The sequence below is a fragment of the Schistocerca gregaria genome, chromosome X (assembly GCF_023897955.1).
Source record: "Schistocerca gregaria isolate iqSchGreg1 chromosome X, iqSchGreg1.2, whole genome shotgun sequence".
NCBI classification, from domain to species: domain Eukaryota; kingdom Metazoa; phylum Arthropoda; class Insecta; order Orthoptera; family Acrididae; genus Schistocerca; species Schistocerca gregaria.
The window spans coordinates 687,682,386-687,707,425 of NC_064931.1; the positions used below are offsets into that span (position 1 = coordinate 687,682,386).

Sequence of the window (25,040 nt, forward strand, 5' to 3'; positions counted from 1 at the left end):
TTTGGACAACAGTAAGGGCAACAGAAATACTAGGTCCTTGGGATAGAACCATGATCTGGATAAAAACCAGGAGTGATCAACTGGGGTCACCCCATAGATGGGAAGTATGAGAAACTTCCAAATGCCTTCTGATTTAGAAGCCAACCCTGTTGTCAGGGGATTGGCACTTCTGGGAGGGGGAGAAAGAATATGATAATTTTAATGGGTAAGGAATTGTTAGGTAGTAGTTGCATAACTGAGTAGCAATAACTGAGTAGCAATAAGCAGCTTCTTTGCCACTGGCCAGTGTCAAGCCATGACTGGGAGAGTGGGGAGGGTGACATGGATTCAGTCAAAATATTTTGGGATGGACCACCAGATCTGAGCAGGAACTTGAGGTTACGCTGGACTATTAACTTCCTACTTCTGCTTGAAAATGACACGACCAAACATGGCTACAGCAACATGCAGAGAGTCCCCTTAGCCTGAATTATAGTCACCAGGTCACGATGGGTAGCTCATTTCATCTGACAACTGTAGAAACTTGTTCCCTACTTCATCCAGCACAAGAGCAGAAACACCTTCCCATTTTCTACATCCACAACACAATTTGCAACTGCAAAAAACTAAAACACTGCAGATGTTTGAGCATTCTCAATAGTTTCACCTTCCAGTTCTACACTGAAAGTGAACTATGCTGGACTAGGCAAGGCTTTAATTTTCCTCACCCACTCTTTTCAGTAGTACAACACACTAGTGATCAAATCTCACCCAAAATCAACATATTTTGCCTCTCTCATTTCTTATGTCCCTCCAACCATGACTGTTCTCCCACACCCACAAACCACTGCTTGATAACTTTACAGGAATTCTTTACTTTAAAATTTCCTTCTCTTCTTTCTCAAGGCCACATATTTTGCGACTTATGTAAGAGTGATCATGAGAAGCCTCAATATAGATCCTCCACACAGACAAAGGCTATGGCTGTTGAGGTTAATAGTAATGATTGCGTAGCAGAAAATCTCCTCCAATGGGTGCACATATCAACCGTGAAGCTTCTTAGAGGCATATTTCAGAAGTATGGCATAACCTCAAATTCAAAGATCTGTTTGCACCTCCATACCAGGCCTCACAACTGTAAATACACAAACCCAGCAACCCCAGATACTCAGCTGTGACTGATTACTATGCTTCTGCTGAAAGTATTTTGGACTTAGTTGATTAACATCTCCAGCGAATTGTATACAACCTACATTAAATTAACAAACCACTTGCTCCAGTGCCCCTCCACAGCTGCTACACCATTACCATGAGGCATCCTTGTTGCCACAATTAATGCCATTGCTTATACGTTAACATTTTCCCATTCCCATAGCCATACTGCTATCAAACACTATCTTCCCCAAATATATGTAATTCCTCATACATATAACAGATATATCCTTACCCACAACAGTGTCTCCTTCGAAGTTTGATATACAAGCACCAAGAAAACTCCTTCAACACTCCACAAAATTATTAACATTTTGCATGAGTAAGACACATTCTGTCATTTGGATTCAGGGCCAATATACACTGTCCTTATTTTCCACATTCTTAACACCATCTATCTAGTCCATTTCATTTGATGCTATTCAACTAAGCAAGCCACATTCCTCAATGAAAATCCAGGTGTAAAACCTGTACCATGCATGCACACAGCACATTCTATCCAATCCTGCCAGTGATATACCCACTCCCATCTGAGGCAGAGTCACCTGTAATATAAGTCACCCAAATATCAACTTCAAAGTAACTATGGTATAGCTTTTTATTCTGGAATGGCCACTACCAAATGTCCACTACAGCTCTACATATTTGTCTACAATAACTGCTTCGTAACCAATGGACACCCTGCTCCTGCCCCCCCCCCCCCCCCCCCCCGTTTCCCAGTCTTCAGCATGTAATGATTTAGGCTATCCGTCGTGGATGCTGTAATTTTCATAAACAGTGTATCTGTGATTTACTAGTATATATTTTTACACTTATTTAACACAGAAAAATTATGAATAATTACAAATGTCATACTGAAAGTTATCAAAATTTTATTCTCAGGCTGCGTGTGATTGCAACTGATTTTGCTACATACAGCAGATGATCCCAAATAAGCACAATGGGAGAAAGACTCATGGCGACTTACTTTGTAAAATTCTGTTTCAGTTTTTAGCAGCATTTTGATGGCAGATCTTTACCACCAATTGCAGACTGCGTATTTTGAGGGCACAAGGATTAGTGTCAGTTAAAACATTTTAACAATGGAAATATAGACTTTAGAGATCATACTGGCACAGGTTGTTGTTCCTCCACTAAAATGAGCAAAACCTGGAATGAGTGAATGAACCTTTCAAGGTAAACACACACTACTAAGGGAAATTGCATATTCCTTCAAGCTGCATACACAGTTGTTCAAATGCTCATTGTATAGATGAGATATAATACCCAGTGTAGTCTTTGGTTGCCACAGTTGCTGACACATTTCACAAGAGGAAGAATCAGCAGCTATAAGTTTGGAAATTCTTGTACATTCTTCCAACAATACAGATGTGGCTCCTTCCAGTAATCATTTGCTTGGATTTCTCACAGATAAAGTTTGAACAGAATAGTTCAGGGGTAATAAGGTGGTACTTGAGGTTTATCAACCTACATGTAGCTCAAAAAAAGTTCTACAAAAGAACCAAATGTATCTTTGGGATAGCATTTGCTTTGCTGATATGCCTAGTGTTTAACTAGTCTCACATGTTCTGGGCAGTTCTCAGCTAAGATGCCTCAAGTCTACCTATTACTCTTCTACACACAGTGGACAGAGCACATAGTGCACAGAGCCACAGATACAGGCCATCTGCGTTAACCAGGGGTTTTCAATATAGCTACTATTTGTGGGACACTGTATGTACCCTCTGAGCATTGTCCATGTTCTGAATTATTACATGAGCTCTTCAGCAACTGTAGGCATGCTGTTTCTGATACCACATTTCTTGACTTCATCAACTTTTAACCAAACTATCACCTTCTAACCCAACATAGTCCATGGTCTATGCTGCAGATAAGAGTCAGCAGAACCTTAATCCTGATTACAAGCCACTGCCATTATGGCAGTGGTCAAAGCCAATGGTCAGCATCACTAACATAATTGACACCCACCCTCCCGCCACAAGCACATAAATGGGGACACATTTCTTCACAACACTGTCAACTGGTCTGTGTCAGACATTGTTGAACCATCTCAAAGTGAAATCTACACACAAACTGAAATTATACACAGTCTCTTCAGTATATGGGGATGAAAACACACACTAAATTAATAGTCAAAAACATACTTTATGTGAAGCAAGATCCTCTAAAAATATGGCTGCAGGAAATTTTACGGGAGAAATGTTGCTATTCAGTAGAAGGATTCATGGAGGATGTAGTGTTAATTTGAGCAAAATGTAAATTAGTATTAAATTTTTCCTTCTATAACAAAATAGTATCACTATTAAAAATGATTTTGATTATGTACTTTATGAGAGTAACAAAACACAATTCACAATGCATTGCCAGTGATTTCCTGATGTGGTCATCCAGTGGATAACATCTGAACTTACACATATATCATTAGTCATTACTGATCCCAGATATTTTAATTTTCTTAGACTTGCAAATTTGGTTACATCAAGCCAAGTATTTTCATAAAGAGAATAATATATAACAGAAATGAAGGTGTTTTGCAAGAAACAAATTTTAGCCCTTATACACAAACTAGCTTTCTTCAAGGCCTATGTAAATTTAAAATTTTGTTGTATGATTTATTGTTTTTCAAAGAAGGAAAGATGTCTTTCACTATGGTTTAGTAGTAACTAGGAAATAAATTATACAAACACAGCAAACCTTTTTCCTGTACTTGGCAACAGTACAGTATTAATAAACCAACACAGGAAGATATACAGCACAGCTGTAGTGCCCATGACATGTCCTGAGGGGGAACCTGGGCCAGTTTCACAGGTCATGTGTGTTTGTTGTAGCATTATGTGTGACTGCTGTTCCCTCACCCACCAATATGGGCGATGCTCCATAAACAGCCTGAAATCACAAAAATGATTTAATACATCATCCACATTTACCAACAACTGTCTTACACACAATTGTCCAACAACTGTCTTACACACAATTGTCCAACATTTGTCTTTCACTGTGTGTGGTTTTTTTCTGGTTTCACTTTCACCAGAAAAATCTAGAGTTCTAGAGAGAGGTGGCTATTTGGATGGCATGCGCCACAATTTTTGGTGTTCTATGGGGGCCTACCACTACTTTCCTAGTGCGAATTGTGGCCAATGGTTATGTGGTTGTTATAAATGAGAAGAGTACTGTAGACAGTCCTAAAAAAACACCAATATCCAATGCTCAATCCGACAATACACAACACTAGTTCTGTGAGATTTCATCTGATTAATATGTAATCCAACTTCAGAACTTACATAGGTCTGCATAATAATCTGACTAACTTTATCATGCATACATATGTGGTAAGTTTTAGAACAGAGATTACAATGGACATCTCTTCTCATATGATCACTAATGGCAGAAAGAGTTGCACAATATCACAAATAGTACAGTACTGCCTTGGGTAAAATTCACATGCATGTGTTCAATCTTCAATCACCCAAAGACATATGAAGAGCTAAAAGTGGTGCAACACTCTGTTGGCACAGACAGGTGTTACTAAGACAGTAATGACTCACTAAGTATACGACAGCACATTTGCATCAGAGCCCAGCCAACCATTTATTTACCTTATTACCTTTCACACAACTGCCACATTGTGAGATTGTGCTGCTACGTTATAATCTGCATAAAAAATGGCTCTGAGCACTATGGGACTTAACTTCTGAGGTCATCAGACCCCTAGAACTTAGAACTACTTAAACCTAACTAACCTAAGGACATCACACACATCCATGCCCGAGGCAGGATTCGAACCTGCGACGTAGCGGTCGTGCGGTTCCAGACTGTGGTGCCTAGAACCGATAATCTGCATCATTTTCTGGCTAGCATAATAAATTTTTCCAATCTAGCTTGCTCTGCATTTTGTATTACTGTTGCTCACTTGGGCTGTGACAAGACAATTTATCACTGTGTTAGCTGAAGTAATAGGTGTGGGCTCAGAATTGAGAAACAACAATGGAACTGTGCAAAAGCATTTTACTTGCGGTTGGCACACTTTATACACAGGCGCACCTGCTTGAGGGTTAACCCCTTGGTCTACAACACCAAGTAAGGCTTGTGGTAAGGAAGTTGGGCCATAAAGAACAAGCACAAGCCTACTTCCTGGTACTTCATGTGGTCAACACAAACAAGTTGATCCTGGCTTGTGGCACACCATTTGGGGCAAACACCACCACCACCACCACCACCACCTACAACAACAACAACAACAACAACAACAACAACATGAGTGGTTCAATGGTTGTCAATAGCCTTTTCCTTCAGCTACATGTATTCCGTATTGGTTACAATTTCCTAAAAAAATTAAACAACCCACATACCTATCATGTGAGAAAAAAGAATATCTAATTTTGGTGATAAGTGTGGCAGCATTGCAGACCTGATTCCTTAGATCCTAACTGTAGTGATGGTGATTGTAGTGGTATTGTGTTCCCTGTATGAGAAAGTCCAAGAAGATTATCTTTGAAGATGACACTGACAAAGGCAGTATTAGTCATATATTGATTTGGGAAAAAAAAATTAACAATCCATAGATCTGGGAGTATATGCACACCCCTTGCACAAGAGCACCAATTTTAGAGCAGTTGGGTGGAAGTACAAGAGAGTTAGACCTTTTTTATATAATGTTTTAGAATGTGGTTTGGGATAGTGTTGTCACGGAATTGAATCAGTACACAGAAAAAACAATGATTAATCAAAACACAAGAAAGGAAATTGATGAGACTTGAACCCCTGTGGATTGTAATGAAATTAAAATATACTTTGCATTATGCATAATAATGGTTCATGGGGGGAAAAAAAATCAGATGTGCTGGTCTAAAAGAGCCGTAACAGCATATTCAGAAAAACTATGCTACTGAAAATATTTGCACAAATCATTAGGTTTTTCCATTTTGCAAATGATGATATGACTCACAAGATGCATATTTTACGTAAAGTCACACTTGCGATAAACCTTTTTAATGAAAATTTCAAAGATGTATATGTAATGGAAAAAAACATAACAATAGACAAATCGTTGATGAAATTTAAGGAATGTGCATCTAATAAACAATTTAATCCCTAAAAGAGGGATACACTTTAAGATTGTAATTTTTTATGAGTGCTCTCAAAACATAATTAATTTAAATGAAGTATTAATTTACAAACTGTTACTGATACAAATAATAAATAATTTTTGTTCATTGATGACTATTCAAATTATTGGTTGTTTATTATTTCACAATTCCTTCCATTGTATTGAAATATATATGTCACACAATGCATATATTTTGTACAGGTTTGAGAACACAGCTAAAGAGCTCAATGGCTCAATGCACAACTGACATTCTTGCTTATTATAGTCCGAACAATTGGGAGACAGCAGGTAGGCCAAACAGTTAATGGATTTGCATCTTCTCTCTCAGCTGAGAGACTAGTTTCTCCAGATGTCCGGGATTCAATCCTCATTCAGTGTTAAAAGTTTTTTTCTGTCACTTATTGTTGCTTTCAACACTTGCAATAATTAGTTAATGTGCAAGATGACAGGATGCATCAGCTCAGAGCTTACAGTAAATCGAAAGTAGGCCTATCCCATAACTGGTTGCAGAACTTAGTTCACAGGTTGGAGCATACTACTTGCAATAGAACCATGCCTAACAACGAACTACAGTGTTCACGTCAAGCTTCAGGTTTGAAGACAGCTTTACTTAACTATATACAGTTTCAGATGATACCGATTATTTTATCCAGTGCAAAAAGGTAATGGGGGTGTTTTAGGACTTCCCAACAAAATTCTTTCAGTAACTTGAGCATCATCTTGGCCACATATACAAGGAATGTCCAGAAAGTAACATTTTGGAAAAAATCATGAAAGCATTCTTTTTTTCCAAACCAAAATTTATTTTTACAAGAAAGAGCATTTCTTAAACTATTTTCCCACAAAGTTGTCACCATTGTTCAGACATTTGTACTAGCAGGATACCAACTTTTCCATGCTCTGTTCATAAGAAGATGCCGCCAGTGAAGACAGCCACTGCCGAACATCATTTTTTGTGTTGTCATTGCTGTCAAAGTGCTTTCCTTCAAAACCACACTTCAAGTTCAAGAACAAGTGCTAGTCAGAATGTGAGAGATCAGGGTTGCAGTTGGTCGAACTGCTTCCAAGCGAACTGTTGATTAAGGCTTTGAATGACACCACCAGAATGGTAACGAAACAACACAATGCCTTGACTGAGCATTCTATGCCTTTTGTTTTGAATTGCAAGATGAAGTATCATACCACATTGATGGTTTCACCTCTGGAAAGGAACTCAACAAGCAGAAATTGTTGCAGAAATGGTGTACGATGTTCAGCAGTGGCAGTGTTCACTGTCTGCATATTTCTATGAAGAGCACATAGAAAAGCTGGTTTCCTGCTGTGCAAATGCCTGTAAAATGGTGGCAGCAATGTAGAAAAATAGTCAATGTGCAAGACAATGGTCACAGTAAATTTTCTCAAACTGACAATGCAATTACGAAGTGTCCAATGCTTCCCTGTGAAGAAACAGAATAACAGCTCCTTTCACACATCAGGTGGAATTCGTCACACATTCAGCGATGCACAACAGTTTTTTTGAAGTGAAGAAATTGATGTTCAGCTGATAACTACACTTTCAACAGGTGCAAATGTCACACAAAATATTGGCAAATACTTTAACTCATTGCTTTACGCTAAAATGCCAGTACAGCAAAAGTTTGCTTTCCATTTCTGTGTGGTTTATAACATATAATAAGGTATAAAGCCACTACAACAGCACTACTTTTCATTTGAATGTATCTTATAATTTACAAAAAATACTATTGGGGATATCATCACAGTAATAGCTTCTTCAGTGGGTAAATATGGAAAACCAGCATATGAAAAGAGCTGAGCTTTCCTTTTTCAGTCTGTAACTGGATAAAGAAAAATGAAAAAATTCAGTGATTTCAGAATTAATATATAATGCTAGTTAGGTACTAACAATGCATGGAAGGCCTTTTCTCTCATTATAAATGGGGAGACAAATGTCATGGGATACCTCCTAATATTGTGTCACACCACCTATTACCTAACACAGTGCAGCAACTTATTGTGGTATGGAATCAACAAGCTGCAGGAATATTCAGCCACGATGCCTTTATAGCTGCCCATAATTGCGAACGTGTTGCTGTCCTCTCCATTATTTTCCATAAATGTTCAATAGCATTCATGTCATACAATCTGTGTGGCCAAATCTTTTGCACAAATTGGCCAGAATGTTCTTCACACCAATGGCGAACAACTGTGGTCCGGTGACATTTCGCATTGGCATCCTATCCATAAACACGCCATCGTTGTTTGGAAACCACTGTAAATAGTCTCCAAGTAGCTGAACATAATCATTTCCAGTCAATAATCAGTTCAGTTGGTCAAGAGGACGCAGTCCTTTCCATCTAAACATAGCCAACACCTTTGTAGAGCCACCATCAGCTTGCATGGTGCCTTGTTGACAACTTGGGTCCTTGGCTTCGTGGCATCTGTGGTGCACACGAACAATACCACTAGTTCTTACCAACTGAAATTGGGACTCGTCTGACTAGGCCATGGTTTGCCAGTCATCTAGGGTCCAACAGATATGGCCATGAACCCAGGAGAGATGATGCAGCCAATGCCATGCTGTTAGCGAAAGGATTCACATCAGTTGTCTGCTCCCACAGCCCATTAATGCAAAATTTCTTCACACAATCCTAACACTGTAAATCTCACATTGATTTCTGAGATTATTTCACACAGTACCGTTTGTCTGTCAGAACTGACAACTCTATGCAAATGCTGCTGCTCTCAGTCATTAAGTGAAGGCCTTCGGCCACTGTGTTGTTCATGACAAGTAATACCTGAAATGTGGCAGTCTAACCACAGTTTTGACACTGTGCCTCTCAGAATATTGAATTCCCTAATAATTTCTGAAATGGAGCATATCATGTGTCTAATTCCAACTACCATTCTGCACTCACTGCCTGTTAATTCCCATCATGCAGCCTAATCACTTTAGAAACCTTTTCACATGACTCACTTGAGTACAAATGACAGTTACACCAATGAACTGCCCTTTTATACCTTGTGTACATGATACTACTGCCATCTGTATGTGTGTATGTTGCTATCCAATGACTTTTGTCACCTCAGTGTATATCATATCAGTTGTAGTAATTTACTCCATCAGCCACCAAGGGAAAAGCGAAAGATGAAATGAAGCTGTGAGACAACAGAAAGGAACATAATACTACATAACAGGCAAATGTGACACAAAATACCAGTTGTATGCAGGCAGTAAGACAACCACAGTTTCTTCCAAAAACTGGATAGGTCGTGTTCTACTTGTCTTACTCTTATCAGTTTTTCTTCATTGTTGCTATGTCCCAATGTTATTGTCTTTCTCTTGGCATGTCACTTGCATTATTCATCTGGAAATATTGCAGAACAATATCAATCTCTCAATGTTTTGCCTTTTTTTACTAAGTCAACTGCAGCTACTTCCTCGTGTTTCTTATTTTTCTCTTACAGTGCATTCCCCCCCCCCCCCCCCCCCCCCCGCCCCCCCTTCCCCCCCACAAGTCCACAGGCTGCACAGTATTGAGAATATGTATTTAAAAAGAGCTTTTAAATCTGAAATGTGCTTCCCTTTTCAAAGACTAGTATAAATATTTAGATGGTTAATTACTGCCAATCTATTTCAAACAATTGAGATTTTGGATTTATGGCTATTCTCAAGGTGCAAGTAGAAATGGGTTGGAATGGCACAAAATGTCCAACCTGCCTAAATGACATTTCAGCAATGACATGTCGTTTAGGAATGTTTGACATTTTATGACATTTCAAAGTGCACTTTAGAACAGCTATAAAGCCAACAACATGATTGTGTGAAATAAATGAGTACTTAATTTACTGTCAACAGGCAGAAAATTCTTATGAAAAGTTAACACAATGTGTGTCAATCAGTGAGCTTTTACAATGCACTGTGGTGGTGTTCCTCATTACAATATTTGGATGACTTCACATGGGGAAGAATTGTTGGGAAACAGCAAGACGGGCAAAGTGTGGTGAGTGCAGCCCAGGCATTTGGTACAGCTCACAGCAGTGTTACACATGCATGGGGAGCATACAGAACCACAGGCATTGCTGCTTGATGGAGAGGATGTGTTGACTATGGTCAACTACAGTAGCAGGTGACTGTTACAAGTGTGCAACAGCCAAGAAGGGACCCAAGTCAAAAAGCAGGTGCAAGGGCATCCACATTGAACAGTACATCTACACACACAATATCAGGCTCCACAGTGGCATGACAACTGCTTGGGTCTCTTTGGCTGACAATTAGGATGTTATGTTCCATAGACACTCTTACATCTGCAGCACCACTTGAGATGGTGCCAAGAACATAGGAGCTGGATCAACAAGGAGTGAGATTGCACAATTTTCTCAGATGTGAGCAAATTCAGTCTGAGTAGTGATTCTGCACATACCATCATATGGTGAGAGGTGGGAACATATAATGCACCCAGTAACTTTGTCAAACAGGATTGTTTTGGTGGTCTATGTATTACGATGCGGGAAGGCATAATGTTCTAAGGGCGTACTGGCCTCCAAATCTATGAACACAGTACACTCACTGGTCAATGTTATTGTGACACTGTACACCTTCCCCATGTCCATCTTTTCAGGGGCACATTCGGACCCTGCTTTATTTTTATCGATGACAATGCACGACTACAAAACAGCACAAGTGGAGAAGCTCTTCGAAGCAGAGAATATTCAGCAAATGGTTGTAGCACGTCCACATTAAGCAACAACCATCAGCAGCTGTCAACCATGCTGGTGGAGGAATGGAATGTTGTACCAAAAGAACTCCTTACCAACCTTGTGGCCAGAAGGGGAGCATGTTGCAGATCATGCATTGCCAGCCATGGTGATCACAAATCCAATGAAGAACCATGTTCCACCTTCTGTAATGTCCAGGGGACCATCATAAATCACAGTGACTCAGTGTAATTATTTTTTTACAAATAAAAGAGTCATTTCTATTCATCTCATTGCGTATTACTTTCAGTTACCTTCTGTATTACACTATAGCTCTTCTTTCTATGTATGGTCCAAGTTTCATCTATCTCTCTTACTTGGCTGAGACACCTCATGCAGAAGTTACTTTCAGTCATAAGTTTTGCACACCAGTATATTATAAACAAGTCATTGAACTGTAGATACTTCATGCTACATGTGCGAAGCCAGGGCACGATAGTAGTCTGTTTGTAAATATGGAAGCACAGGGTGAGCAGGGCACTTTGATAAGTCATGTAAAGCTTACATTACATGCCATATTTACCTCCATATTACTGAACTGCCTGCTGTCTGAATTTGTTTTGGATCACTATTATGGATGATATATATATTGTTTCTATTTTTGTCTGTAGACCCAGAAAGAAAAGCGACACGATCAACATTTTCCACCGTACATCAAATCATTGAAATGCCAGAAGTTTCTTGAGCTGTGGATTGGTTGGTTTGGGGATAAAGGGACCACACTATCAGGTCATCAGGCCCTCTTTCCTTGTTAACATCCAAAAAGGAATCGGTGAAAGTAAAAGGCATAAAACTAATGTCGAATCACACCGAGAGACAAAACTACAGAAGCTAACAGCAAGGGGAAGATGTATACTGAAAGGAAAAAGTAGTGGGTGGTATTAAAATAATATAGCAAGTGGCCTGAGCTGGCTGACTGCAAAAATAAAAAAAGGATGAGACAGCCACCCTGCAACACACTAAAATCTCAAGCTTGAAGGACAAGGTTAGAGGAACATAGATAGGGAAAAGATGAACACCAAGGGGAGGGGTGGGGGGGCGGGGGGGGGGGGGGGGGGGGGGGGGGGGGACGACGACACAGCAAAGAAAGAGTGAGGAGGAGTTAAAATGGAGGATGGGTGGAGGCCTGGGAGAGAAGGCCAGACACCCACCCTTAGATTGTGCGATAGCAACCCTCCTCACAAATGAAGCATAAAACGTCAGCCATTTAGGCAATGTCTCCTAACAATGTTGGCAGTGTGGCAGAAAGGTTAAAAGTCTGCTGCAGAGCGGCTAAAATTGGGCAGTCCAACAAGATGTGGACAACAGACATATGGGAGCCTGAGGTTGAGGTGGGTCCTCACAACAGAGGAGGTGACCATGATTTAGCCAAGTATGGCCACTGTGGAACTGGCAAAGGACAACAGAGTCCTTGTGAATAGCTCGCATTTATGACAGCCAAACATTTGCTGGCTCCTTGATAACACGTAGTTTATTTGGTCTATTGAGGGTACGTCATTCAGTATCCCAGATCGCAAAAACTTTACAGTGGAAGACCAATCGGAGATCAGTCACTGGCAAGCCAATTTCCAGAGTTGGTTTACCAGTAGCCTGTTTGTCCAGGCTGTTCACTGCCTGGGATCCACATGAAAGTCACTGAACGTCCACTGTTGCCGAGGGCATAGAGTGAATCTTGTTTAGTCATTACCAATGGACGGCGAGGGAAGCACTGGTTGAGAGCTTGTAGGCTGCTTAAGGAGTCACTACAGATGACGAAGGACTCACCAGCGTACAAGTGGATATGTTCAAGAGGGCGATAAATGGCTTTCAAATCTGCAGCGAAAACACTGCAGCCATTCAGCAAGGAGTGCTGTTCAGTATGTACAACATGAGCGTAACGGAAGACATCACGACCATCGAACATCGATCCATCGCTGTAGACTGTTTGTGAGCCGTGGAACTCACCGAGAGAAGAGCAAAATTGTTGGTGGAGGGCCTTAGGTAGAACTGAACCTTTTGGACCTTGCAATACGTCAAGCCAAAGCTGTAGCCGAGATGTGTACATAATGGAACTCGCAGGAAAGGTGATAGAAGGAAAGCATCAAGTACAGTAACACGTGACTGGACACGGACTGCAAGGGGATTTCCAGTTCAGGGCCACAGATGCAGGAGATGGATCCTCATGCAAGGGAAAAGGAAATGGTAATTTGGAGGGCAAGGTGAACTATGAATGTGGGCAATATAATTTGCAAGCAACAATTGCCGCCAAGGCCACAATGGAGGAATGCCAGCTTCAACGAGGAGGTTGTTCACTGGGTTCATTCAGAAAGCTCCCATCCTGAGGCGAACTCCACAGTGGTGAACAGGATCCAGCAGATGCAGTGCAGAGGGCAATGCTGAACCATACAACAGGCTCCCATAGTCAATACGGGACTGTACAAGGGCTTTTTACAGCTGCAGCAGTGTAGGGCGATCAGCATCTCAGTCATTGTGGCTCAGGCATCATATAATATTAAGATGCCGCCAGCACTTTTCCTTATGCTGACTAAGATGGGGAAGTCAAGTTAACTGGGCATCGAAGATGATTGCCAAAATGCAGTAAGGCTCCACTACATAAAGCAGTTGGTCATCGAGGTAAAGTTCTGGATGGGGGAGGACAGTATGACGATGAGAGAAGTGCATGACCCAAGTCTTGGCAGACGAAAAATGAAAGCAGAGAGTAAGGGCTGATGACTGCGCCTTCCGTATGACTCCCTGCAGCTGGCTTTCAGCCGCACCAATAGAAGAGGAACAGAAGGAAATACAAAACTCAACAGCATATAGGAGGGGAGATACTGAGGACTCTAATGCTATTGTGAGGCCATTAATGGAAATTAAAAAGAGTGGAACACCCAAGCCACAACACTGTGGGATCCCAAATCTTCTTTATATGGGGCACACTGTGGGAAGCACTGATAAACTCAAAGTGCTGAGTGACAGTAAGTTCCACATAAAAATTGGGAGCATGCCCCAGAGACGCCACACATGCAGAGTAGCAATAATGTGGTGTCTCCGAGGGATATTGTAGGCCTTTGTCAGTCAAAAGAGATGGCAAGAAGGTGTTGCCACCAGGAAAAGGCTGATAGAATGGCAGACTCCACACAGACCAAGTCATCGATAGTGAAGTGCTTTTGGCAAAAAAAAACAACCCTGGGACGGAGCCAGAAGACCCCGAGACTCAAGAAGCCAATATAACTGTCAGTCCACCATACAGATGTTGGTGAGGCTGATAGGACAATAGCTATGTACATCTAGTGGATTCTTACCAGGATGTGGCACTGGTATGATGATTCTTTCGAACCAATGTCACGGGAAATTGCTATCGCTCCAGATGTGGTTGAAAATGGCAAGGAGGTGGCACTGGTAGTCGGCTGGCAGATGTTTAATCATTTGGGAATGGATGCGGTCTGGGCCAGGGGATGTGTCAGGACAGTCGACAAGGGCACTTAGATTCCCGCTCCTTGAAGGGAGCACACTATATGGTTCAGGGTGGCATGGAGCAAAAGATAGGTTTTGTTCTGACCATTGTTTGTGGAGACGAAAGGTGGGGCGGTAATTCTCAGATGCAGAGATGACAGCACAATGCTCAACAAGACGCTCTGAAATTACGTCTGGATTGTCAGATACAGCTCCACATGTGGAAATTAGGATCTCCAAGGCCGGGTGATGGTTGGTTTGTGGGGGTTAAAGGGACCAGACTACTTAGGTCATCGGTCCCTTGTTCCACGACCATAATAATACACGAAGAAAAGTCCAACAAGCAATAAACACATAACGGAGACGACAAGGGACGACACAGAACAAGAAAGACATAGACGAAGACCAGAGAAAAGAGATTAAAAGACACACAGAGTGCGACGGTCATTGGCCGACCATGAAAATAAAACTGGAAAGGCCAACAACCAAGGGACACATTAAAACACCACAAACTAAAACCCCAGGCCAAAAGCCACAGTCGACACTAAAAAAAATAAAAAGGGACTCTCATATTGAATGATAAAAACCCCCTGCTCGAATAAAACGGAGAACTAAGTCAGCCATAGTAGAGTCATCGGTTAAAAGAGCAGGGAGTGTATCAGGCAGCGCGAACGTCTGCCTGAGGGCAGTTAAAAGTGGGCAGTCTAGTAAGACGTGTACCACGGTCAGGGCCAATCCGCAGCGACAGAGAGGCGGGTCGTCACGGCACAAGAGATACGCGTGCGTGAGCCGGGTATGTCCTATGCGGAGCCGGCAGAGGACGACAGCGTCCTTGCGAGACCCCCGCATGGAGGAGCGCCACACACTGGTTGTCTCCTTGACTGCCCGAAGTTTGTTGGGAGAGGGCAGGGTGCGCCACTCATCACGCCAAGCAGCAAGGACCTTCTGCCGCAAGACGGATCGGACGTCACTCTCTAAAAGACCGATCTCCATGGCCGGGGAACTGACCGCCTGTTTCGCCAGTTCGTCAACCCGCTCGTTACCCGGGATGCCGACGTGACCCGGGGACCAAACAAAGGTGACAGAGCGGCCGCAATGGACGAGAGTATGGAGGGACTCCTGGATGGCCATCACCAGACGGGAACGAGGGAAACACTGGTCAAGAGCTCGTAAACCGCTCAGGGAGTCACTACAGACGACAAAGGACTCACCTGAGCGGGAGCGGAGAAACTCTAGGGCACGATAGATGGCAACCAACTCGGCAGTGTATACACTGGAGCCAGCTGCCAATGACCGTTGCTCACAATAATCCCGTAGAGTGAGAGCATAACCAGTGTGACCAGAGACCACCGAACCGTCGGTGTAGGCCACCGCCGCGTTCGGAAACTCGGCCAGGATGGAAAGAAAGCGGCGGCGGAGGGCCTCCGGAGGCACTGAGACCTTCGGACCCTGTGCCAAGTCGAGCCGAAGGCACGGTCGGGGCACACTCCACGGGGGCAGACGGAGATTGGCCCGGAAAACAGGCGGCAGAGGAAAAAAGTCAAGGCCACGGAGAAGGTCCCGGAGGCGAACCGCAATGGGACACCCTGACCGGGGCCGCCTGTCTGGAACATGGACGATCGAGCGCGGGAACAGGAGACGGTAGTTTGGATGCCCTGGCATGCTATAAACGTGCGCGGCATAGGCGGCCAGAAGGCGGTCACGCCGGAACCGCAATGGAGGGACACCAGCCTCCACAAGTATGCTGTCGACGGGGCTTGTCCGGAACGCTCCCGTGGCGAGGCGGATCCCGCAGTGGTGTATGGGATCCAGCAATCGCAATGCTGAAGGCGAGGCAGAACCGTACGCCACACACCCATAATCAAGGCGGGACTGGATCAGCGCTTGATATAGGTGGAGGAGGGTGGACCGGTCGGCACCCCACCTGGTGTGGCTTAAGCAACGGAGAGCGTTTAAGTGCCGCCAGCATGTTTGCTTCAGCTGCCTAATATGGGGCAGCCAAGTCAACCGGGTATCGAACACCAGTCCCAAGAACCGATGCGTCGCGACCACAGCAAGAGGTTCACCGTCAAGGTAAAGGCGCGGCTCAGGGTGAACCGTGCGACGCCGGCAGAAATGCATAACGCAGGTCTTCGCGGCCGAAAACTGGAAGCCGTGCGCTACAGCCCATGACTGCGCCTTGCGGATGGCACCTTGCAGCTGCCGTTCAGCAGCGGCGATGCCACTGGAGCTGTAATATAGGCAGAAGTCGTCCGCATATAAAGAAGCCGCGACGGACGACCCCACCGCCTCAACGAGCCCATTGATGGCAATTAAAAACAGGGACACACTGAGGACAGACCCCTGTGGGACCCCGTTCTCCTGGACCCGGGAGGAACTATGCGACGCAGCTACTTGCACGCGGAAGGAACGATACGAAAGAAAATTCTGAATAAAAATCGGGAGCGGGCCCCTAAGGCCCCACCCATGAAGTGTGGCCAGGATGTGATGGCGCCAAGTCGTATGCCTTCCGCATGTCGAAGAAGACGGCAACCAGATGTTGGCGGCGCGCAAAGGCTGTACGGATGGCAGACTCCAGGGAGACCAGATTATCGACGGCAGAGCGGCCTTTACGGAACCCACCCTGAGACGGAGCCAGAAGGCCCCGAGACTCGAGGAGCCAACTCAACCTCCGGCTCACCATACGTTCCAGCAACTTGCAAGGAACGTTGGTGAGGCTTATGGGGCGATAGCTGTCCACCTCCAGCGGGTTCTTGCCAGGTTTCAATACGGGGAGGACTATGCTTTCCCGCCATTGAGACGGGAAAACACCCTCGACCCAGACGCGATTGAAAAGATCTAGGAGGCGTCGCTGGCAAGGCACTGAGAGGTGTTTCAGCATCTGGCTGTGAATGCGGTCTGGTCCAGGAGCCGTATCAGGGCAAGCAGAAAGTGCGCTCTGTTATTCCCATTCGCTGAAAGGAGCATTGTACGACTCCGCGTGGCGCGTGTGAAAGGAAAGCCTCCGACTTTCCAACCGCTCTTTCCGGGAGCGGAAGGCCAACGGGTAGTTCGTTGACGCGGAACACTGAGCAAAATGCTCTGCTAACCGGTCCGCAATCGTGTCGGAGTCGGTGCACACTGCTCCATTCAGCGAAAGCCCAGGGACAGAGACAGGTGGCCGATAGCCTTGGAGTCGCCGAATCTTGGCCCAAACCTGCGATGCAGAGGTACGGACGCCAATGGTGGAAACATAACGTTCCCAGCACTCCTGCTTCCGTTGGCGAATAAGGCGTCGGGCTCGGGCGCGGAACTGTTTAAAAGCAATGAGGGTCTCCAACGACGGGTGCCGCTTATGGCGCTGAAGAGCCCGCCGGCGATCTCGAATCGCCTCTGCGATCTCGGGCGACCACCACGGCACAGTCCTCCGCCGAGGTGACCCGGATGTACAGGGAATCGCAGATGCCGCCGCAGAAACGATGCCGGTGGTGACCGACTGAACCACCGCATCAATCGGATCAGTGGAAGGAGGTGCGATCACTGCGACAGATGTAAATAAGTCCCAATCAGCCTTATTCAGAGCCCATCTGGAGGGGCGTTCAGAAGAGTGACGCTGTGGCAGTGACAGAAAGATGGGGAAATGGTCACTACCACATAAGTCGTCATGGACCCTCCAGTGGATGGATGGTGAAAGTCCGGGGCTGCAAATAGAAAGGTCAATGGCCGAAAACGAGCCATGGACCGCACTAAAGTGGGTCGCCTCTCCCGTGTTTAAAAGGCAGAGGTCAAGCTGTGACAGAAGAGTCTCGACATCTCTGCCCCGGCCAGTAATCGCGGCGCTACCCCACAAGGGGTTATGGGCGTTAAAGTCGCCCAGCAACACAAAGGGAGGCGGCAGTTGTCCTATCAATGCAGCCAACACATGACGAGAGACATCACCATCCGGCGGAAGGTACAAACTGCAGACAGTAATAGGCTGAGGCGTCCACATCCTTACAGCGACAGCCTCTAAGGGTGTATGAAGAGGCACACACTCGCTGTAGATAGAGTTAAGGACGTAGACGCAGACTCCACCAGACACCCTCTCATAAGCTGCCCGGTTCTTATAATAACTCCGATACCCTCGTAGGGCAGGGGTCCGCATTGCCGGAAACCACGTTTCCTGGAGGGCAATGCAGAAGAAAGGGTGACTGCTGACGAGTTGGCGGAGCTCAGCAAGGTGGTGGAAAAAACCGCTGCAGTTCCACTGGAGAATCACTTTGTCCATGGGCGAAATAGGCGTGAAGGGACCGAGGAGGCAGATCACGTCACTGGGTCACCTGCTGTCACCGATTGAGGACCAGTACAATCGGCGTCCTTGGCGTCCGAGGGTATGGCGAGATCCAGGTCCTCAGCGGACGCCAGGATCTCCACCTCATCCCCAGACGCAGAGCCTGTATGGAGCGGTGGGGTGGATGCCACCGCGCGTTCCTTGGCCTTAGAGGCCTTCTTCTTCTTCGTCTTCTCTCTCTGCTCCTTGGGCTTTACTGGCTGGGAGGGCTCCACCGAGTCAGTCTCCGGGACGGAGGAGGAGCGGGAAGCCCTGCGACCAGCCGCTGGCCTGCTTTTCAGCCATTGGCTGACGTCACCCTTCCCAGAGGTGGAAACCTGGGAAGGGAGGGACCCGAGGGATCCCTTGCGAGAGAGAGTCGCCGAAGAAGTCGGACGCTTCTCCGGCTTAGAGTTGGGGACTTGTGTCCCCGATGGTTGGGGGGTCGTTGCTCCTGAGGTAGGTGGTGCAGGAGCAACAGATGGGGAAGTGCCCCCCACCATCAAGGGGGCAGGTGTAGTATTCCGGCTCAGAGTGTTCAGTGGAATCGGTGCAGCAGATGACAAAACTACTGTTTTGGCAGTGGTGGCATAGGAGCTGGTCAGAGCCACAGGATGTAGCCTCTCGTATTTCCGCTTAGCCTCAGTATAGGTCATGCGGTCCAGGGCCTTATATTCCATGATCCTTCGTTCTTTCAGTAGAACCTTGCAGTCTGGCGAGCAAGGGGAATGGTGTTCGCCGCAGTTCACACAGATGGGAGGCGGCGCACATGCAGTATTAGGATGTGAAGGGCGTCCACAATCTCTGCATGTCATGCTGGAAGTACACCGAGATGACATGTGGCCGAACTTCCAGCATTTGAAACACCTCATCGGGGGAGGGATATAGGGCTTCACATCACATCGGTAGACCATCACCAAGGCCGGGTGATACTTATGACGTTGGAGAGCCTGCCTTTGGTATCCAATGGCCACAGTGATTTCCAGCCACCAACAAGGCACTGAATTCTGCCAGGGGCAACCTGAAGGACAAAGGATTACTGATTCAACTGCGGCAAAAATGGTAGTAGCAATGGTCTGGATCATCTCATCGATGTTGCCATGCAACAGAGATTCAACAGTGGTAATGGAGGTGAAACTATCCCAGTCACCCTTGGTAAGAGCCCATCTGGGCATGCGTCCTTATGAGTGATTCTGGGGGAGGGACAGGAAGAGTGGAAAATGGCCACTGCCACACAAGTCATCATGAGCTCTCCAGTGGATAGACGGGATGAGGCCAGGATTGCAAACTTGGAGATCACTGGCCGAGTATGTGCCACGTGCTATAGTGAAATGAGGAGGGGCACCTGTATTTAGGAGGCAAAGGTTGAGTTCAGTTAGTAGATACTAGGCATCTTTACCATGGCCAGTAATCTTGGTTCCACCCCACAAAGAGTTATGGGCATTAAAATAACCCAAAAGTAGAAAAGGTGCGTGGGGGGCAGGGGGGGGGGGGGGGGGGGGATTAGTGCAGTCTACACATGAGGCGACACTTCACCATCTGGAGGGAGGTAGATCGGCAGGTTGGTTTAAAAGAAGAGGGGGGGGGGGGGGGGGGAGGACTAAACTGTGAGGTCATTGGTCCCTCACTATCAGTAAATTAATTACACAATGGAAAGAAAAAAAGAAAGGAGGCTTACAGCACAATAACAAGAGAAAGGAAGAACCAGAAGAATGACAGAAGGACAACCAACACTACTATGGACAAAAACAGGAAAAGAAAACCATAGAAGCAAAAAACAGGTAGAAGGGGTAAAAACAAGAGAGCAGATGACCGTGGCTGCCTGACCACAAGAATAAAAAGGGAAAAGCCAGCCACTCTGCGACACATTAAAACATCCAACCTAAAAGCATTAGAGTGGAGAACACAAAGGGACAAAGGACAGGCACTAAAACCTACATAGAATGGTAAAAATGACTGTCGCGTATAAAACATAAAACTAAATATTAGCCGATGAGGTGTTGTCAGCTAAAATTAAAGGCAACCGGTATGGTAACTGAAGAGTCCATGGCAGGGCAGCCAAAGACGGACAGCTGACCAAGATATGGGCCACTGTCAGCTGGGCACCCCACTGACAATGAGGTGGATCATCACAGCACAGGGCGTAGCCGTGTGTCGCCCAAACATGGCCAACGAGGAACCGGCAAAGAACCACAGAGTCCCTCAGAGAGGCCTGCACAGAGGACTGCCACACATTCGTAGTCTCCTTAATGGCATACAGTTTGTTGTGCGTGCTGAGGTTATGCCATTTTGTCTACCAAAGCCGCAAAACCTTGCGGCGTAGTATTGAACGCAGGTCAGTTGCTGAGAAGCTGATTTCCCTAAGAGGTTCCTGTGTACCCTGTCTGGCCAGCCTGTCGGCAAGTTCGTTGCCTGGGATTCTGATGTGACCTGGAGTCCAGACAAACACCACTGAACGACCAGACCGTTCCATGGCATAGACGGATTCCTGGATGGTCACTATCAAAGGGTGATGAGGGTAGCATTGGTTGAGAGCTTGAAGGCTGCTCAAGGAGTCAGTACACAGAAGGAACATGTTCCTAGCGCATGTAAGGATGTGCTCAAGAGCACGAGATACAGCCACCAGCTTGTCAGTGAAAGCACTGCCGCCATCAGGCAAGGAATTCTGTTCAATATGTCTTCCATGGACATATGCAAAGCCGACGTGCCCATCAGCCACCGAGCCGTCAGTCTAAACCACTTTGTGGCCTCATTACTTGGAAAGAATCGAGAGGAAGTAGCAGTGGAAAGCCGTGGGGTTAACTGAGTCCTTCGGGCCATGTGAAACATCTAAGCAAAGCTGCTGCCTATGTGTACACCATGTAGGTGTATGTGAATGGACCTCAAGTATAGGTGGTAAAGGCAAAGACTCCAGTTCAGAAAGAATGGATCGGATACGAACTGCAATTGTTAGCCCTGACCTGGGCCGCCGATGTGGGAGATGAACCGCCGTGGGTGGGAAAAGGAGACGGTGATTCGGAAGTGCAGAACTACAAACATGTGCAATGTAACTGGCTAGCGTTTGTGCATGCTGAACCTGCAATGGAGGGACTCTGACCTCCACAAGGATACTGTCCACTGGCCTCGTTCTAAAAGCTCCCGTCACTAGGCGAACACCACAATGGTGCATTGGTTCGAGTAAACACAATGCTGAGGGCACTTCCGAACCATAAACCAGACTCCCATAGTCAAGGCGGGATTGAACAAGGTCTCCGTAGAGCTGCAGCAGCATAGAGTGATCTGCAACCCCGTTGGTGTTGCTCAGGCAGCAGAGGGTATTGACGTGGTGCCAGCACATCCACTTAAGCTGATGAAGGTGAGGAAGCCAAGTAAATGACTGTACCTGTAGGTGTCACTCGGCAACACCGGTACTGGTAAAACAGTAAGAAATGCAGAAGTCGTCTGCAAATAGAGAAAGTGAGATGGATGACCCTACATCTGCTGCTAGACCATTAATGGCCACTAAAAATAGAGACACACTCAATACACAGCCCTGCACGACCCCATTCTCCTGGATATGGGGGGAACTACGACAGGCATCAATATGGACACAGAAAATAAAAAGTGACTGGAAATTCTGGATGAAAATTGGAAGTGGGCCACGGAGACACCACTCGTATAATGCGGCAAAGATATGATGTCGACATGTCGTGTCGTATGCTTTTCGTAAATCAAAAAAGATGGCAACCAGGTGTTGGGATCTGGAAAAGGATGTCTGGATGGCAGGCTCTAGGGACACAAGATTATCAGTGGTAGTGAAACCCTGGCAGAAGGCACCCTGACATGGAGCCAGTAGGCCATGTGACTCCAGGACCCAACCCAACTGCCGACACACCATACATTCCAGCAGCTTACAAAGAACGTTCGTGAGACTGATGGGCCAATAGCTATCCACATCAAGGGCATTTCTACAGGTTTGAGCACCAGAATGACTGTGCTTTCCCACCATTGCCATGGAAAGATGTTATCTCAAAAAATATAGTTGGAGATGACGAGGAGATGTTGCTTGTAGTCAGATGAGAGATGTTTAAACATCTGCCTCTGTATCCGATCTGGTCCAGGAGCTGTGTCGTGGGAATGTGCAAGAGCACTAAGGAGCTCCGACTCTATAAATGGTGCATTATAAGATTCACTGTGGCATGTAGTAAAAGAGAGGACATTTCCTTCCATCTGCCACTTGAGAGTGCGAAAGGCTGGCGGGTATTTCTCTGACACAGAGGCTCCAGCATAGTGCTCAGAAAAGTGCTCAGTGACCACCAAGGGACTGTCTTTCACCAGGGAAAAAGGGTTCACATGTTCCGCTGCAGAAATTATCGTTGTATTGACCTGCTCAATCACAACACCAATGTCACCACGTGGGGGAGATTCAACGGTGACAGCAGTGGTGAAAGTTACCCAGTCCGCCTTGTTTAAAGCCTATCTGGGCAGGCATCCGTGTGCTTGACACCAGGGCAGTGACAGGAAGATGGGGAAGCAGTCACTACCACACAGGTCATCATGTGCTCTTCAGTGGTTAGATGGGAGAAGTCCTGGGCTGCAAATTGATAAAACAATGGCTGAGTAACTACTTCGAGCCACACTGAAGTGTGTGTTGGCCCCAGTATTTAAGAGGCATAGGTCAAACTGAGTCAGTAAAGTTTTGACATCTCTGCCTTGGCCAGTAAGCATGGTGGCACCCCACAAGGGGTTATGGGTGTTAAAATCTTCCAAAAGTAGGAAAGGTTTAGGGAGTTGATGAATCAGTGCAGTTAACGCATTCAGGGATACTACACAATCAGGAGGAAGATATACATTGCAGACAGTTATTTCCTGCATTATCCTTATTCTGACAGCCACAGCTTCAAAAGGGGTTTGAAGGGGCACAGGTTCACTATAGACTGAGTTTAGAACATAAACGCAAACTCCACCTGACACTCGATTACAGTCACTACAGTTTCCTGGAGGGCAATGCAGAAAGCAGGTGTAAAGCTTATCAGTTGCCGTAGCTCAGCCAGGCAGTGGAAAAAAACCACCACAATTCAACTGGAGGATGACATTATCGTGAGACTGGGAAGGCATGGAACATTCAATGAGGCAGTTTACACCTCAGGGTCACCTGCTGCCACCAACTTTCTGCATCAGCAGTCTATATCCATTTTTTTGAGGGTCTGGCAAGATCTAGGTCCTCAGTGGTAGTGGTGGTGTGGGTGCCACCACAATCCCTTGGTCTTGAGGACCTTTTCGGATTTCTGTCACAGTTCGTTGGGTTTCCCTGGCTGGGAGGACTTCACTGGCTCAGTCTCTGAGGCTGAGGGAGAACGTGAAGCCCTGCGACCAGCTGCTTTTGGGCTCTTAGGCCACTAGCAGAAACCTGGGAAGGAAGTTACCCAAGGGGCCCCTTCCTTGAAAGAGCAGCCAAAGAAATCTTGCACTTCTCCAGCTTAGAAGAGGGGACAGACATCCCTGATGGTTGGAGGGGTGTTGCTCCTGAAGTAGGTGTTGCAAGAGCAACAGGGAGGGAAGTGCTCCCCCAGCCCCCCCCCCCCCCCCACCCACCATCAAGAGGGCAGGTATAGTCTTCTGGGTCTGAGAGATGACTGGGGTTGGCAGAGCTGATGGTGCTAGAACTGTTGCAGCGGCAGCTTCAGACGATGTCATGCGTACAGGATGTACACTTTCAAATTTCATCTTAGCCTCAGTGTAGGTCAGTCGATCCATGGTGTAATACACGATGATTTCCCTTTCTTTCTGGAGAATCCTGCAGTCTTGCAAGCAAGGCAAATGGCGCCCTCAAAAGCTGACACAGATGGTAGAGGAGTAAGGGGAGTGTGGGGTGGAAAGGGGAGAGTGGGGAGAGCGCAGAGGGGAGAGGGGAGAGCGGGCGGTGGGCGGAGAGCGGGCGGTGGGCGGAGAGCGGGCGGTGGGCGGAGAGCGGGCGGTGGGGGGAGAGCGGGCGGTGGGCGGAGAGCGGGCGGTGGGCGGAGAGCGGGCGGTGGGCGGAGAGCGGGCGGTGGGCGGAGAGCGGGCGGTGGGCGGAGAGCGGGCGGTGGGCGGAGAGCGGGCGGTGGGCGGAGAGCGGGCGGTGGGCGGAGAGCGGGCGGTGGGCGGAGAGCGGGCGGTGGGCGGAGAGCGGGCGGTGGGCGGAGAGCGGGCGGTGGGCGGAGAGCGGGCGGTGGGCGGAGAGCGGGCGGTGGGCGGAGAGCGGGCGGTGGGCGGAGAGCGGGCGGTGGGCGGAGAGCGGGCGGT

At 46.4% G+C, this 25,040-nt stretch overlaps 1 protein-coding gene across 1 annotated transcript in view; it reads right to left on the reverse strand.

The window, feature by feature from the left end:
- Positions 1-25,040, reverse strand: part of LOC126298805 (glucose-6-phosphatase catalytic subunit 1) — a 129,648-nt gene that overhangs the window by 50,675 nt on the left and 53,933 nt on the right. Inside the window, exon 3 of the mRNA XM_049990269.1 lies at positions 3,886-4,077. Coding sequence (XP_049846226.1) covers positions 3,886-4,077 — 192 coding nt within the window. The remainder of the gene's footprint in view (positions 1-3,885; positions 4,078-25,040) is intronic.